At 60.9% G+C, this 16,104-nt stretch overlaps 3 protein-coding genes across 4 annotated transcripts; 1 reads left to right on the forward strand and 2 right to left on the reverse strand.

Moving 5' to 3' along the window:
* Positions 1–1,660: 1,660 nt before the first annotated feature.
* Positions 1,661–8,982, reverse strand: GPR137 (G protein-coupled receptor 137). Of its 2 annotated transcripts, XM_084634231.1 has the most exons (7): positions 7,521–8,977; positions 6,475–6,524; positions 5,553–5,778; positions 5,088–5,237; positions 4,553–4,681; positions 2,742–2,848; positions 1,661–2,376 (listed from the first exon to the last, which is right to left on the reverse strand). In XM_084634231.1, the coding sequence occupies exons 1-7, from the start codon at positions 7,884–7,886 to the stop codon at positions 2,211–2,213; spliced, it is 1,194 nt and encodes a 397-aa protein (XP_084490357.1). In that variant the 5' UTR covers positions 7,887–8,977; the 3' UTR covers positions 1,661–2,210. The 2 variants fall into 2 exon arrangements, with proteins under 2 accessions (XP_084490357.1, XP_084490358.1); XM_084634232.1 differs by lacking the exons at positions 1,661–2,376; positions 2,742–2,848 and adding an exon at positions 2,855–3,681 and having other exon boundaries at positions 7,521–8,982.
* A 50-nt stretch (positions 8,983–9,032) lies between these two features.
* Positions 9,033–11,364, forward strand: BAD (BCL2 associated agonist of cell death). The gene is made up of 4 exons (XM_084634234.1): positions 9,033–9,062; positions 9,711–9,868; positions 10,205–10,377; positions 10,978–11,364. The coding sequence occupies exons 2-4, from the start codon at positions 9,745–9,747 to the stop codon at positions 11,104–11,106; spliced, it is 426 nt and encodes a 141-aa protein (XP_084490360.1). The 5' UTR covers positions 9,033–9,062; positions 9,711–9,744; the 3' UTR covers positions 11,107–11,364.
* LOC311523819 (glyoxal reductase-like) lies at positions 11,363–13,389 on the reverse strand. Its single transcript, XM_084634233.1, has 2 exons — positions 13,234–13,389; positions 11,363–12,820 (listed from the first exon to the last, which is right to left on the reverse strand). The coding sequence occupies exons 1-2, from the start codon at positions 13,263–13,265 to the stop codon at positions 11,956–11,958; spliced, it is 897 nt and encodes a 298-aa protein (XP_084490359.1). The 5' UTR covers positions 13,266–13,389; the 3' UTR covers positions 11,363–11,955.
* Between the last annotated feature and the right edge of the window lie 2,715 nt (positions 13,390–16,104).

Consider the following 16,104-nt stretch of genomic DNA (forward strand, 5'->3'; position numbering starts at 1 on the left):
GAGGTGCTGGGTCACAGGGAGCAGGTTGGGGGGGTGCTGGGCCATAGGGAGCAGGGCAGGACTTGGCAGGGGGCACTGGGCTGCAGGGAGTGGGGCAGGGGCTCAGCAAGGAGTGCTGGGCCATAAGGAGCAGGGTGCAGGGCTTGGTTAGTGTGGGGGGCAAGACTCAGCAGGGGGTGCTGGGCCTCAGAGGGCAGGGCAGGGCGGGTGGGTGGGTGCGTGCTGTGGGGAACAGGGCAGGGGGCCACAGGGAGCGGGATGGGGGACGGTGGGCCACAAGAAGTGGGGCGGGGGTTCAGCAGGGGATTCTGGGCTGCAGGTCCCTGGGCCACAGGAAGTGCTGTTTTTCATAGGGGTGACTCCATTCCAGGCCCCCAGCCCGCCCCCTCCCTTCAGCAGTTTTCCTTGCAAACAAGATTTCCTTCCCATCCTGTCCTTCACTCTTGTGCTTTTATTGCATGACTCCAACCAGCTGCCCCACCCCATCCGAAAGCAGAGAATGGAACCCAGGCATCCTGCCTCCCAGTGCTCCCTGCTTGAACCCAGCAGAGCACACTCCCCACCCCTGCTCAGAAGCAGCTAGGCCTTGTTAGCCTCCCTGCAAGCCAGCCCGGAGCAGTTATAAGGAGGAGCTGGTTTTATAGAGGCTGCTGGAACAACGGGCAAGGTCAAGGAAGCTGAGGGAGTTCTGCCTGTGTTTGTTCAGCTAGGCCCAGAGGGCTTGGGGCGAAGCTGGCTTTCTGAGACATCAAGGCCAGGCACACCTGTTATGACCCTCTCCCCTCCAAGAGCCAAGATAGAAACCAGGAGCCCAGGCTTCCAGCCCCCATTGCAAGTGCTGCAACTGCATCAATCTAGGCGTTGCCAAAATGTGTGGGGTAAACATGGAGAAAGGGGCAGGCCTCAGTCAGGCAGAGAACCCAGGTATCCGGGACAGGGCTTGCCTCGGAACCCAAGAAACTAGGGCAAGAGCTGGTCCTCAGTGACCTCTAACCCCTGCGCCTGGCTGAGCTGGCTCTAGCATTGGATCAGCTTATGGAGGGATTAGCAGGGGCAGGCAGGGTAACAGCACCTGCCCTGCGGTGGAGGAGGAACAGTGCCACTCCTGCAGGGCGAGAGGCAGAAAGGATTAGGATGGGCAATATAAAGGGGGGCTGAGATGGAATAAATACAGGGCAGCTCTGGGGGCAATGCTCCTCCCAGACTAACAGGCAGCTCCAGCCACGTGGGGAGGGTTGCCAGGGCATGGCTCTCTTCCCCACCCCAACCACCTATGCTGGGCCAATGTGGGGACAGGTTGCTGATTAACCCCATCAGGATGGGGGTTTAAAGTCCAAGGAGTGAGGGTAGCCATGTAGCCCAGTCACACACATTGCTTGTGCCAGCCAACGGGGGGTGGGGTGCCGGGGAAAACTACCTGCTGCAGCTCATGCAGTCTGTAGCAGAGCTTGGAACAGAACCCAGGAGTCCTGGCTCCCAGCCCCCACCCTACTCCAACCACTAGACACCACTCCCCCTCCCAGAACTTGGAACAGAACCCAGGAGTCTTGGCTCTCAGCCCCAACCCACTCTATTCACTAGACTCCACTCTCCCCAAGCTGGGAACCACCAAGGAGTTCTGGCTCCCCGCACCCACAAAAGCCACACACAGAGGCTGTGCCACAAACACAAACCTTTTATTGAGCCTGGGGTGGAGGGACAGGACAGCACCAAAGCCTTGGGATGCGAGGGCAGCGCTGGGGAGAGCTCTCGGAGAAGCCAGGAGCTGGCGTGCATTGGAGGGCACGAGCTGGCACCTGAGCCACAGTCTGGCACCCCACGACAGCGTGACCCCCCAGGGATGTTTCAGCTGTAGGCATGAATCCAGAGGGGGAACTCCTGACATGCAATGCTGCAGCACATTCAGCGGCAGAGGGAGGAAACAGTCCATTCTTCCTTTGTCCCACGGGGGGACACTGGGATCCCTGCCCAAACTGGCCTGCGCCCTCAGAGGCTGCAGCGTGTGGGGTGGTGCCAGAGCCATCCCTGTGCAATGGCGGGGGCGCGGTTTGGTTGGGGAATGTTCAGCTGGAGGGTGCACAGAGCTGGGTTCCCTCCACTTCCTGCACTCTGAACTCATCCCTACACATCCCACCGCCCTCCACACTGTCGAGTCCTCGTGCCCGCATTTCACCAACGTCCTCCTGTGACGCACGGGGTGGGGGGCGCACCTATGTTTGCGGGGTGGAGTAGAGGCTGTGGTGGTGGCTGGCCTGCACAGTGACCTGGGAGAAGAGCAGGGGGGTTGTGGGGGGCTGCCCCCCCAGCCAGTCCGGATCCCTCCCAGTCCGGCCAATGGCTCCATACCAGCTGCCGCTGCCCAGTCGGCCTGCCAGGCTGCAAGGCAGAGGGGGGGAGTTACATGGGGTGGGGGATCCACCCCCAAAGTACCATCCCCCCCATCCCACTCCCCAGAACAGGGTCCCCCCCATCTGCCCCACCCCACCCCATGCAGAGCCCCAGCAGGCACAAATCCAGAGGGGTTAGCTCCCAGCATGCAGTGCTCCAGCACCCCAGCAGTGAGACCCCATTGGGGGTCAGTTCTCCTCCACGGGCCTTAAACCCCATTGGAGGGAGGACCACCCTGGGGCTCCCTTCCCACCCATTTAGTCTCCCCCCCAGGGGGTGTTACCTGCTGCTCTCCCTGGGGAGGGGCTCGCTCTGGCACTGCCTGGGGGACTGGAAAGTTGGGGGGGGGTTACCTGCTTCCCTTCCTGCGGGGGGGCCCCTCGTTCTCATACTGCCCGGGGTGGTCGAAGAAGTAGGACCGGGAGCCCCCGAGCTGCCCATTGATGATGTGATTGGCGCTCTGCCGGGGGGGCGGAGGAGAGAAGAGAGAGGCTATTACTGGAGGGGGGAGGCCAGGTTTCTCTTCACAGCCCTCCCCCTTCCCCAGGTGGTTGCAACCCACCAGGCTGATCCACAGGACAAAGGCTGTTCTGTGAGGGTGTGTGTGTCTGTGTAGATCCCCCCTACCAGGTTGAGGCCTGCGACACCTTGTGGGGGTCCCCCACTCCTATCAGACCTGCCCCCCACCTGTTGTGCTGTAACAGTCCTGCCCCACAGAGGAGGAGGATCCCCTATATTGCGCCAGCACACTGTGCCATGAGGAGTGGGTTGGGGAATCCCCCATTGCTGGGCGGCACACTGTGGGGGGTGGGCCCTTCCTGACCCCAGAAGCTGCTAACTGACATCTCAGCAGGCTACGCCTCCTCCTCCCCAGCCTGGCATAACAAGTGGACCTGCAAACCCACCCTGACTGCAAGAAGGGAGCGCAAGCTCAGAACACGTCACAAGAGCTGGGGCCAGAAAATGCTGACGGGAAAGGAGCAAACGGAGCAGTAGGCCAACAGATTTAACACAAGGGCTGCTAAACAGAAGACTTGTCGGCCCAGAAATCAAGGGACCAAAATGGGTGTGTTGGAAATTAGGCCTAACTGGTGGACAAAATACCGAGGGGCTGGGCTGTCCTGACCCTCACTCCCTTCTGGGGCCCTTCAAAGAAAAGACTTTGGGGACGGAAGAAACAGGCTGATAACACCGAGGGACTGAGACAGGAGACCAGGAAGAGGCTGGCTGCTCCCCCATCTCCTGGGACCTCTGGATCCACCATGACACCGTTGGGCCTTTGTCATCCTGACCCTAGGAGATACTTTCATCAGACCGGGAAAAAGACGGACCCAGATGACATCTCCACCAGCTTTATTAAATCCAAACACCTCCTGGGAGACAGACTGTCACCCCACCCCATGCGTCCTTCTCCTCTCCCCCTCCCCCATTATTTCTTCTCTTTCCCCTCCCTCTCCTTATGCCTCCTGTCTAATGAGTGGCTGGCTTAGCCAGCCCACACTGCATATTTTGCAACTCTGCCACACACCTATGACCAAAGAGGCAGTTCAAAGCAGTAGCCTGAGGAGCCCGGAGCAGCTGGGGGGGCCCTGTGCCCAGCCTGTGTTTCTCCAGCAGAGAGGCTGCAGGTGAAAGTCGGCTCCACAAAGGGCACGTTTCTCACTTGGCCGGGAGTTTTAATTTCCTATTGTGTGTTTGTCTTGTTTTGTTTTCTAGGGACCAGAGTGGGACCTTAGCAATGACACCAGCCCAACCTGTCTGAACTAATTTCTGCTCCCCACCACGGGGCATTATTACACCTTTACTGGCACCTCAGAGGCCGCCAGACGGGTTTTGCCCTTCCAGAAACTCCCCCGTGAGGGGAACGGGCACAAGGGCTGCAGTTACAAGTCTGGCTTCTTCACATTTCAAACACTTTCACTGATTCGCCTCCCTTATCTGTATTTGGCACCCAAGGTTCAGAGGGTGTTTAATGGGGTGGCTGCCATGGGGCTGAGCAGACCAAGGTCTCTGTACTCAAACCCCCATTAAACCTTGGTTAGAGCTAGACAGTGCCAGGGTCACGCAAACATCCTTGATTCTCTGTGTCCAGTTATTCCTCCAAAATTAACCCAGCAGGCCCTGCTCCACTCCCACAATCCTGTGCTCCCGCTGCCCCACTCACCAGGTCCTGGGGAGGGCGGTGCACCCGGAAGAAGCCCACCAGCAGGGCAGTTGGCAGCAGCTCCCACACAAAGAGGATGAGGCCAAAGACCAGGTATCCTTGGTCCCCCAGGTCAGTAATCAGATCCGCCTGGAGGGGTTGCGGGAGACAGTTCAGATTCCTTTGGGGGTCTGGCCACCAGCCCTGGGTGCCCCCTAAATCCTCACCAGCCAAAATGAGGCTCTGCAGAAAGGCTGAGGTGCTGCCCCCCAAGGACAGAGAGCAAACAGTGGGGAGAGATTGTGCCCAACTCCCCCAAACAAAGAGCTAGAGACACCAGTCTCCATGGAAGGGCAGCCCCACCGAGTCACCTAACCTTCCTGAACCACACCCTCCACCAAGTCCTGGAGCCTCCCCCCAACTATCCCCCACATGCACCATCCCCCCAGCCCTCTGGAGCCACTCACTCCCCTGGCTCCGCCACCTCCACCCCGCAACACCTTGCAGGCCCCCCCCGCCTCTCCATCGGTGCCACCCCCTCCCTGTCTGCACTGACCTGGTCTGAAACATTGTACCAGTCGTAGTCGAAGGAGTCCAGTCGGGTGTGGGAACTCAACGCCAGAGCCACCAGGTTGTAGCAGGCACGGCTGGCGTGCAGCAGCACCATGGTGCCACCCATGGCTGCTGTCTGGCACACTGTGGTGCCCTGGGGAGGGAGGGAGACAGATGCAGGCACCATACCTGGGACCCAACCTCCCCAACCCATTCCCACAGGATTCCTATCAGGCCTGTGGGCCCCCCCCAACCCACCCAGGTAGCATGGTCTCTGGCCAGTGCCAGATGGCACCCCCTAGAGGTAAGCTCCATGTCCCATTCCCCCCAACCCTGGGGTCAGATTGGAGTCAGCGCCTCCGAGAGGTAAAGGGCCCCGTATACCATCCCTAACCCTGAGTCAGCCAGTGCCCCGGCTCTGGGGCTGGATTGGAGCCAGCGCTCCCTAGAGGAGAAGGATGTGTCCCACCTTGGCCTGCAGGTAGAGGCTCGTGCTTGGTGAGCCGCGAGCCACGAGGCAGAGGCAGAGTGCCAGGGTGATCGCACCCAGCACGAAGAGTGAGTCGTTGATGAGGACACGGGTCAGCACCACGGCCCAGGGCTCGGCCCGCCCCATCCGCACCACAAAAGCACAGGCCACATTCACTGCCAGGAACAGCAGGCTGGCACCCAGGCAGGCCCCCCGCACAGCCAGCCTGCAGGAGAAACTGAGACTGGAGGGCCAGCCTAGAGACGTACTGCTCCCCTCCTGCCCTGGGGGGGCAGATCCACTCCGCCAGGTCCCTTCCACTCCCCACCAGCTCCCCTGCCCCGTCCTTACCCGATCCCTCTGCACAGCTCTCCCTCCTCCCCAGATCCCTCTGCCCCACTCAGTGCAGCTCTCCTACTCCATTCCCTGCCCCTCCCACTCTCCCCAGATCCCCTCCTCACCACAGTCTCCCATCCCTGCCCCTCCCTCATCTCTCCAGCTTCCCTCTCCTTCCCCCCAGCTCAATCCCCTAAGAAGCTTTGCTGCTGGGCTCAGAGGATGCTACTGGGGCGGGGGGAAGTGCCCACACAGGGAGCCAGCCCAATCCCACTCCCCCCACCAGCCTTTGTTCCAGCCCTGCCCAGGGAAGGGGGGTGAGCATAGAGCCTCTATGCCCATTAGGCCAAAACCACCAGCACCAGGGAATGTGGGAGACGGAATCAGGCTGGGGGTGGGATGGCCCCATTTCAGCTGAGTGATTTCTGGGTTTTATCCCTGGGTCTGGAAGGGGAGGGGGTGTAGTGGGTTCCAGTGTGGAGAGGGGGTGGCAGGACATCTGAGTTCTATTCCCAGCTTGGGACGTGGAGGGCCTGTAAGTGACCGCATGGATATGGGGCGGGGGGGAGTGTGGGGAGATACTCACAGCCCTTTGGTCATGTTCGGGTGGTACTTAGCTTTAGCCTTGAACACCACCTAGGGAAGCGGGGGCAGAGTTAGGGTCACAGCCTAAACGGCACCCCTCCACCAGTGCATGCCCCGCGCAGCATGGCTGAGGAGGCAGAGTCCAAGGGAGATGAGTTGCAAAACATCAACAAACAGAACATACCCCCCTAGCTCCCAACAAGCCAGACCCAGCTGTGGTCAGAGCGCACCAGAGCCAGCAGGGATGCAGGAAAAATTGGGGGCATGGCAGCAACCCCCCCATGTGCAGCCCCTCCACTCCAAAGGGAGAGAGGCTGGGTCTCTGAGGCCTGTTCATCCCCCACAAGACTCACCACTAATGCCAGGATTTCATTAGAGGCAAAAGGTCCCATATCTCATTCCTCACACCTCTCAACAAGCCAGTTCCCCCTCTCTCCTCCCCTCCCTGCCCTGTCTAGGACAGACTGGCGCAAGTGCACCCTAGAGGGGAAAGACCCTGTTTCCCATTCCTCAACCCCATAGCCAAATAGTCCCCTCCCTCCATTCCACTCCCTCCCCCTAACCCCCCAACTGATCTTCTGGCCCATGCTGAAGTCCTCTCCATGGGGCAGGGACCAGGCACTCAGCATAGCAGGACACAACTCTCTGGAGTCTGGACACTCCTATGACCCCATCACTGGGGTGTCTGGGCACCTCCACATATATTTACGCAAGCAGCATATGAAGGGAGTGGGGACTAGTGGGTTAGACAGCAGGTAGGGGGTTGGGAGTCAGGATTACTGGGTTCTGTCCTCAGCTCTGAGAGGGGAATTAGGTCTAGCGGGCTAGAGCCGGGAGCCAGGACTCCTGGGTTCTGTCCGCAGCTTTGGCAGAGGAGTGGGGTTTTGGTGGTTAGAGAAAGGGTTGGCAGCCAGCACTCCTGAATTCCATCCCCAGCTCTGGGAAGTGCCAGGCAAGGAAAAGTGAAGTTGTGCGGAAACCTTAGTTGATGGCTTTTACTCACAGGGCTGAGCAGTGCAGCGCGCCCTCCCCCCCCCCCCCGATTACCTGGGCAAAGTAGAGGTTCATGAGCGTCAAGGTGAAGAACTGGAGGCAGACAGGGCAGCAGTACAGCAGCCAGTAGAGGAAGGGGCCCAGCTGGTTGGCCTTGAGAGTGTTCTTGAAGTAGAAGGAGAAGAGCGTGGTGCGGAGGGTGGCCCAGAGCAGGCAGAGGAAGAGGAAGACGGTCTGATAGCTGAGCTTCTTGTGCCGGTAGAGCAGCACCAGCCACAGCTGGGCATAGACTGAGAGGAAGAGCAGGGCGTACAGCGCTGTGTACAGCGCCGTGAGCCCCAGCTTGACGGCCGGGGGGAAAGCTGGCGTCAGGCGCTGGGCTGGCACAATCACCGTCAGATTGCTGGCAGCTTGCTCCATGCCCAGCCGTCTCTCTGAGGGGAGGGCGCGCGGACCCCAGCTAGAAGAGGGCTATGAGGGGAAGCATCCCCTGAGAGCCAGGGGAGGATATAGCAAGGCTGGTATGGAGAAAGAAAGGTGCCAGGGGGATGTGGATTGTAGCAGAGTGGGTTTGAGGGGCCAAGGGGGATGCCCTACTACAGCGAGAAACAGTTTATCCTGGGCTCAGGGGTGCTATTGCTGGGGGCACAGCTTGTCCTGGGGTATTTCCCTAGGGGAAATCTGTCTGTCTTGAGCAGGGGGTGCCAGTGCTATGGGGGGGCACAATGTGTCCTGGGCTGGGGGTACCGCTGCTGTCTGGGACAACAGCGTGTCAAGAGATCAATTCCCTTTCTGAAGTGTTGAGTCCAGCATGTAGGGAGGGAGAACCAGCTCCCGCGGATGTATGTGGAGGGGGGGGTCCAGCCCACCCTGGACACCCCCCCCCCCACGACAGTTCCCCAACAGCAGCACCGGCTGTGGACATCACAGCCTCCTCCACAGGAAGGGGCAAAGTCCTCGGGCAAGAGAGGCCAGGGGGGGCCCGACAGGCTCAGGCTGCTTCATGGGGGGAGAGGGGGCAGCCCAGGTTAAAGGGCGATAGGGAGGACTTGGGCCTGCCGGGCGTGAGGGGAATGCCCCCAACCCTAATACTCCCCTTGTTCTATGGGGCTCTTCTCTGCTCCCTCCCCAGCCTCACTAGACACCAGGGTCTCCAGGTTACAGAGTCCCCCACTCCTCCTCCCCAGCCTGGGGGCCCTCACTTAGGGGCTCCCCTCCCGCTGCGCCCCAGCACGAAGGTGCCCGGACTCCTGGGTCCCCCGACCCACTCCAATGGCGTATCCTCTTCAAAGGGTTCCTCAAAGTACCCCCAATTTGGGGGTCCCCTAACGCTCCCCCACTCCCTTTTCCCTCCCCCGGGTCCTCGGACGCCAGGGTCCCTCACCGCCTCCCACTAAGAGACCCCCGCCTTAGAGTCCTCGGACGCCTGGGTTCCGCAGCCTCAGCAGGGGCAGCGGCGATGACAGCAGCCGGCAGCGACTAGCTACGCGAAGTGCGTAACCTTCCCCACCCCCACGCTGGAGACGGCTCCACCCCCCGCGCAAGCGGCGTGAGGCAAATCGGAAAGAGCCCCGGCCATAGAGAACGAGACGTGAGGTCGGCGAGAGCGCCACTTCCTGCCGCCATCTTAGCTACGGGCAAATGAAGCGCCCCCACCCTAGTGACCCCTGAACAGCCCCCCAGAACCCTTGCACCCGCCATGTCACTCCCCCCAGCCCAGTGCCCGCCACCGCCTCTGCACTTCCCTGCGCCCCCACCCTAGCGCCCCGCTCGCGGGGAGATTGACGGGGTGGTTGGCGCCGGCAGCCTCATGAACTCGGGGCGGGAGACGGGGCCGACTGAGGTCACTAGGGGGCAGAGCTTCCCCCCGTGATGTAGGGAATCTGTGATTGGGCACGGGTGGTGTCAGTCCCTATTGCCCGGGTGACTGTGGCTGGGTCCGCGATCCCGGGTGTAAATAGGAAGGATTGATTGATTGATAGCATCCCCCCCCCCCCCCGCGGGTGAGTGAGGGAAGGGAAATCCCAGGAGCTGAGGGGGAGACTGGGGGGGCTGGAGGTGGGACGGGATACAACCCCAGGAGGGTGGGAGAGGGGAATCCCAGGTGCTGAGGGGGGGTAGATCCCGGGGTGCGGAGGGGCCCAGGGAGATCAGGCAGTCCCGGGGGTAATGTCGGGGAGCCCTTTTTCCCGAGTGAGGGGCCCGGGGCTATGCACCCCTTGACATCCCCGCCTTCTCTTGCAGCGCGGCGCCCGGGCGCCATGCCCCGCCCCTGAGCATGTTTCGCATCCAGGAGTTCCCGGACGAGGTGTTCCCGGGGCGCGGGAAGGAGTCGGCTGCTCCCCCGGAGTCGCAGCAGGCACACACGCCCGGCTCCAAGCAGCCAGGCACCCCCACAGCTGGTGAGACCCCTCCGCGTGCGGACTGGAGAGGGCAGCCCTAGTCTCAGCATGCTCATCCTCCCACCCCCGAGCATTGTCCACAATGGGGTCACAGATCTTTCCATGGGGAGGAGCTTCTGCCCCTTGTAACACACAGCTCGGGGGAGTCCCCCTCTCCTAGCTATCCCCTACGTGGGGCTTCCAGACCTTTCTGGGGGAATTCCCCATCCTCACAAAGCATTGCCCCTTCCCCACCAATGCCAGGGCTTCCAGCCTTCCCCTCCAGGTTTGTGGGTGTGTTTGGGTGTATCAGTCCCTGAACTCCAACCCCTCAATTTCTTCCCCCTGCCCCTCCAGAGCTGCGAAACCGGATAGGGTCAGACCCCCCATCTCTGGAGCCAGAAGTGCAGGATGAGCCAGGTGGGGCATTCCGGGCACGCTCACGCTCAGCCCCCCCTATCCTCTGGGCTGCCATGCGTTATGGGCGGGAGCTGCGCAGGATGAGTGATGAGTTTGACGTGGCGCTGCAGGTGAGATGTGTTTAGAAGGGGCAGGGGGCACATGGAGAGGGGATGACCCCCATGGGAAGATGAAACAGGGGAGAAAGGAGGGCACAATCCCTGGGGGGCAGTTGCACTCAAACTGCCAACCCAATGGGCTCCCCGGTCTCAAGCCAGAGACCTGTGGCTGGCATTGGGAGGGACCCATAAGATGCTGGGGACCGAGGGGCAGGGGTGGGGAGGATTTGGGAAGCTAAAAAGACTTCCTCACTCACCTCAGAGGAACCCTTCCAGCACCCACTGGAGGTGGGTCCATCCTTCTCTCCCCCACACACAGATTAGGTGGGGTGGCATTGCTCACCTGGCCAGGGCCATCAGCATGCAGTGCCCATCAGAGAGGCAGCCAGTTGGCTCACCCACACAAGGGAGGGGCAGGCATGGAGCACTGCAGAGGGAGCAGGGAGAAAGTGGGGGAGCATCAGGGAGGGCAGTAGAGGTGGGGGGCTGCCAGAGGAGCAGTGGGGGGTGTTCATGGGAGGGCTTGCTATGTAGGGTCAGCATCTGCAATGGGAGGAGGCACTTGCAGGGGGGTGTCCCCACTGGGCTCTCACTGTCACCCTCCCCCTCCAGGTGCTTCCACGCCCCAAGAGTGCAGGCACGACATCCCAGATGCACCAGGGGAACAGCTGGAAAGAGACCCTCCAGGCCTGGTTGGGGCACAGACCTGCCCGTGATGCCCCCCCTAGGAGCTCCAAGTGACTGCAGCCTCCCTGCTGGGGTGATGGAACCGAACTCTGCAGGATGCCAGTGTCTCCTGGGAGGAGGGCGATGTGGGGGAGCTCTGTATGGAGCATATTCCCCCAAACTCCCCCCTACCCAACCCTGGGGGTAGGCAGTTGCCTGTCTCTCCATAGGGTGACTCCTGACATATATCTCTGGGGGGACAGGGGGAAAGAGGCTGGGTTTTTTACACTATCCGGGGAAGCTGTCATAAAAAACAGGTATTTTCTATGGCTACCTTTATTAGTTTTTATTGCATCTCTGTTGTGGTGGTACAGCCACCGTCACAGGTGCCCCCCTTCCAAATCCTAGGCACAGACACCTATGCTCCCCACTGCCTTCCCCGCCCCAGCCACACCGTCCCCGCAACCATGCACGCCTGCCACTGCGCTTCCCCACGGCAGCACTGCCTCCCCCATCCACAGCACTACCCTCCAGCCACACGCGCCTGTTACCCACTCCCCTTGTTTAGTACCACCCCCTGCCACATGCACCTACCAACCAGTTCCCCTCCTGCAGTGTCCCCAGCCCCCCCGGCCACAGCCACACGCATCTGCCAGCCTGTTCCCCTCCTGCACCACTGCCCCCCCAGCCAAGCATGCCTGCCACCCTGTCCCCTGCCTGCAGCACCGCCTCCCCTGGCCACACACAACTGCTACCCTGTCCCTTTTCTGTAGCAGCACCACCCTCTCCAGCCACATGTGCCTGCCACCACATCCGAGTTCCTTCCATCTTCCCTCCCCCCTGCAACACTGCCCCCTGCCACGCATGCTTACCCCCAACAACGCACCTGACCATGCCTCCCCCCACACACATGCACCTTCCACTTTATGTCACTCCACTGGGGTCCCAGCAGTAGTGCCTACTGCAGTCCATCGCCCCCAGCTCAGCCATGTCCTCCGGGCTGAGGTCCCAGCCCCAAAGTTGGGCATTCTCAGCCAGGCGGGTGGGGTTGACAGACTTGGGGATCACCCCCACACCCTGGTGCAGGGCCCAGCGTAGAAGAACCTGGGCAGGGGTACGTCCCTGGCGCTCCGCCACCCGCCCTACCTCTGCCCGCCCCAACAGCTGCCCACAGCCCAGTGAGGCATAGGCCTGGAGATGGATGCCATGCTGCTGGCAGAAGTCCCACAGCTCCCGCTGGGGCAGCTCTGGGTGGCACTCCACCTGCAGCACAGCTGGCGGCACCCGACAGTGGGCCAGCAGCTCCTGCAGGTGTCCCAGGGTGTAGTTGGAAACGCCTATCGCCCGCAGGTGCCCAGCGTGGTACATCTGCTCCAGCACCCGCCAGCTCTCCCAGCGCCGCTCCCGGTTGCCCTTGTCCCCTTGGGGCTTGCCCTGTGTGCCTGGCCAGTGGATGAGATAGAGATCCAGGTAGCCACAGGCCAGCTGCTCCAGACTGCGCAGGCAGGCGGCCTCGGCTTCGACCTTGCCCTGGTCCCGTGGACCCAGCTTGGTGGTGAGGAAGACGTCAGAGCGTGCTAGGCTATGATGGGGCAGCAGGGCACCCAGTGCCTGCCCAATCGCTGCCTCATTGCCATAGACAGCAGCTGTGTCAAAGGAGCGGTAGCCATGGGCTAGGGCAGCGTCCACACACTGGGACACGAGCTCAGCCCCTTGCAGGCGGAAAGTGCCCATGCCAAGCAGGGGCATTCGGGTTCCACTGTTCAGTTGCACAGTCTGCTCCGTGGGCCTACGGGAGGAATAAATGCAGGTGTTAGGGACGCCACCGCCGCTTTCGGGGCAGTGACTGGAGAGAAGGCGTGTGCATGCAAAGCCGAGCTACAACCCTGCACGAGAGGGAGGGGACGCCCATGCACGTCTGCGCCACGAGCATCCACGGGGATATGCGTACGAACCTGCCCGCCGCAAGCGCGCGAGGGGGATGCGGGACTCGCCCTAGCCTGCACCGCGAGGGTGCACGAGATGCCAGCGCAGATCCGCACCGTGCGAGGTGGAGAGGATGCGCTTATTGACCCTGCCCCGCCCTCGCCCCGGGGAGCCAGTGCACCCACCTCCAGAGTCCGGCCGCCCACGGCCCAGGCGCCGCCCCGCCGGCGGCGGCGACCCCCGGGGCGCTGCCCCAACACACACACACTCACTCACCCGAGCGACACCCCCGCCTCCGCCTCCTCCATGGCTCCGGCGCAACTTCCCCCACGTGACCAGGGGGCGGAGCCGGGACCTTCCAATCCCCGTCGGGGGGCGGAGCTCCTGGTGCGAGGGCTGGAAGAAGTGAAAGAGGGAGCGCGCGCCGCTCGCACTAGGGAGCTGTCCGGCTGCTGTCTAGCGGGGCCAGGGCGGGGTCCGCTGCTGCAGTCATGCAGCTTCCCCGGGTGCACACATGCAACCCTGGGGCTTTAGATCTGCCCGGCTGCATCGTGCATGCACGTACCCCACGCTGCACTTCTGCGCCTCACGAATAAAGTGGGGTGCTAATACTCCACTTTTCACCCCTCCGGGCCAGGCATAAATCGGGGTGCACCACGCTGCACCCCTGCCTTTTAGCTATAAATCAGTTTGCATGGTGCATGCATGTATCCACGCTGTATCCCTGTGCCTTGGGTACACATCAGGGTGTATGTATGTACCTTACACTGTACCCTGGTATAAATTGGGGTGCATGCTGCATGTGCGTACCCCACACTGCACCCCCTGTCCCTCGGGTATAAAGGTGCATGAATATATCCCATACTGTATCTAAGGCTTAGCTATAAATTGTGGCACACAGAGCATGCCCCATGGGCATAATTCAGAGCGCAGAGTTTGCTGAGACCGCTGCTATCATGCTGGCCAATATTGCCTCTGTTTCTTTGTACTCCCTCATCTGTTTATATTCATCTGTTCAGATTGGAAGGGCTTTGGCAGGGACTGTCTTTGTTCCAGTTGTACAGTGCCTAGCACAATGAGGTCCTGGTCCATGACTAGGGTTCCTAGGTGCCACAAAAAGAAAAGGAGGACTTGTGGCACCTTAGAGATTAACCAATTTATTTGAGCATAAGCTTTCCTGAGCTACAGCTCACTTCATCGGTGAAGTGAGCTTCACATCAAGCTCACGAAAGCTTATGCTCAAATAAATTGGTTAGTCTCTAAGGTGCCACAAGTCCTCCTTTTCTTTTTGCGAATACAGATTAACACGGCTGTTACTCTGAAACCTAGGTGCCACAGTAATACAAATAATGAAGGGTGAATGCATGTACCCCACATTCCACCCCTGTATAAATCCTTGGTGCACACATGTACCCCCATGTTACACTCCTGCATCTTAGTAATAAATCAGAGAGCATGGTGCATGCACCAACCCCACACTGCATCCCTGCGCTTCAGCTATAAACCAGGGTGCACAACAGCATGCATGTACCCATACTGCATGCCTGCACCTCAGGGTGCATGCTCAGTATGTGCACTATGAGCTTTTACTGCTGCATGGTTTCTACCTGCATGCCACCTGCTATGTCTCTGTTCTTATAGGTCAACAGACAACCCATGGCAACATATTTGTGACATGTGCATTCTGCTGTGGGCATCTGCTGTGGTAGAGCTTCTGCCTTATTGGGGGCACCTAGCACAGCACTCAGCCCCACACCTGGGCAGAATCTCCCCAGCCCCAGGACCCAACAACAACCATGCTAACCTCCCAATCCCATGGGCAACATCTTCCCCCCACCCTACCCTGTTAGCCACCAGCCCTCACCCTGGGGAACTGCCCCTTCCCCAGCACTGTCACATTAAACCCTCATCTTCTGTGGAAGATGGAACCCCCACTCTTTATTTCCCCTTCCTCCCTTGACCCTGGGTGAACCCCCTCCCCTGCCCAAACCTTCCCCCCGACCATGTTACCATCCCGCCTCTAGAAGAGCCCCTGCCCCTTGCTCCTTCCTTGTCCTAGTGGACCCCTTATTCCCTGTTGCCCCCCCCCGCCTTCGGTAGTCCCCTCTCCTCCCGATCACATTACCTCCCTGCCCAACCCCGGGGAACCCCTTTCCCGCCGACCCCTTCATCCTGCCAACCCCAAGGGAGCCTCCCCTCCCGTCCCCCCCCAATCTGCTGCCCTCGCTCTCCTTAGGGGGCCAGGACTGGACTCCCTGGTGCGGAGTCTGAATGAACCTGCAGGGTGCAGAACCAGCCAACGACCAGCAGAGGACGCCCCGCATCGCTGCCTGGACGCTGGTTTGGAAGTAGCAGCATGGGGTGAGGGGCGGCGCAGGAGTGAATGAATCCCGAGCCAGCGCTCCCCCTCGCCCCCCACCCCGATCCGCTCCTAGACTCCATAATCACCTCCCGCTCCAAGGGAGACCCCCCACGCATGACTCAGCTCCAGACCCCATTACCACCCCTCAGCCCTGAGTGTCCCCTCGGCCCCCAGATCCCATCTCAGACCCCCAAAGCAACACCTGACCCCTAACCCCATAGACGCCCCTCAAGCACAAGGAGGGCACCCTCGCTTGAAACCATAGTCCAGCAACCCCTTCCCCCTCTCGGAAGCTTTCTTCATACCGATCCCCACAGCGCCTCCCCCACTGCCTAGGAGCCCCCACCTGGGAGCCCCTCCACACTCCACATCTCCCTCACCCCCCAATGGAACCCCCTCACCTTCCAGCCTTGTATCTCCCACCCTGTGCCCCCTCTCAGTCCCCCCCCCCCGCTGCAACCCCAGATTTCAATGCTGACCTGCCCCCATCGGCCAAATTCCCCCCCCCCCCCGCCGGATCTAGCAGAGGAATATACCTGAGGCACCCCCGCAACCGGTACCGCCACAAACCTGTATGGGGGCATAATCCTGCCCTGGAAAACGCCCACTGAAGAGGGGGACTCCCGGGACCCCTCCCTCACAGTGGGGAGAGGAAGGAAGATGCCCCCTCCTCCCCACCCCACTCACTGGGGTGGGACGAGGGCTGGGAGCTCCAGGGTGGTTTGCAATGGAGCTGGCTAGATGGGGGAGTAGCAGGGGGGAAGGGATCAGATAAGAACACGGAC

The sequence above is a fragment of the Lepidochelys olivacea genome (genome assembly GCF_965140295.1).
Source record: "Lepidochelys olivacea isolate rLepOli2 genome assembly, chromosome: 7".
NCBI classification, from domain to species: Eukaryota; Metazoa; Chordata; order Testudines; family Cheloniidae; genus Lepidochelys; species Lepidochelys olivacea.

What these genes read in the sequence shown, in the direction of transcription:
- GPR137 (XM_084634231.1), bottom strand. Translation starts at nt 7,886, where the DNA reads ATGGAGCAAGCTGCCAGCAATCTGACGGTGATTGTGCCAGCCCAGCGC. An exon ending in GCCTCTACCTGCAGGCCAAG is followed by an intron (nt 5,238 to 5,552) that starts GTGGGACACATC and finishes CTCCCTCCCCAG; the next exon opens with GGCACCACAGTGTGCCAGAC. An exon ending in ACCGCCCTCCCCAGGACCTG is followed by an intron (nt 2,849 to 4,552) that starts GTGAGTGGGGCA and finishes CCCCCCCGGCAG; the next exon opens with AGCGCCAATCACATCATCAA.
- BAD (XM_084634234.1), top strand. Translation starts at nt 9,745, where the DNA reads ATGTTTCGCATCCAGGAGTTCCCGGACGAGGTGTTCCCGGGGCGCGGG. An exon ending in GCCAGGCACCCCCACAGCTG is followed by an intron (nt 9,869 to 10,204) that starts GTGAGACCCCTC and finishes CTGCCCCTCCAG; the next exon opens with AGCTGCGAAACCGGATAGGG. An exon ending in AGTTTGACGTGGCGCTGCAG is followed by an intron (nt 10,378 to 10,977) that starts GTGAGATGTGTT and finishes CTCCCCCTCCAG; the next exon opens with GTGCTTCCACGCCCCAAGAG.
- LOC311523819 (XM_084634233.1), bottom strand. Translation starts at nt 13,265, where the DNA reads ATGGAGGAGGCGGAGGCGGGGGTGTCGCTCGG. An exon ending in GAGGCGGGGGTGTCGCTCGG is followed by an intron (nt 12,821 to 13,233) that starts GTGAGTGAGTGT and finishes TTCCTCCCGTAG; the next exon opens with GCCCACGGAGCAGACTGTGC.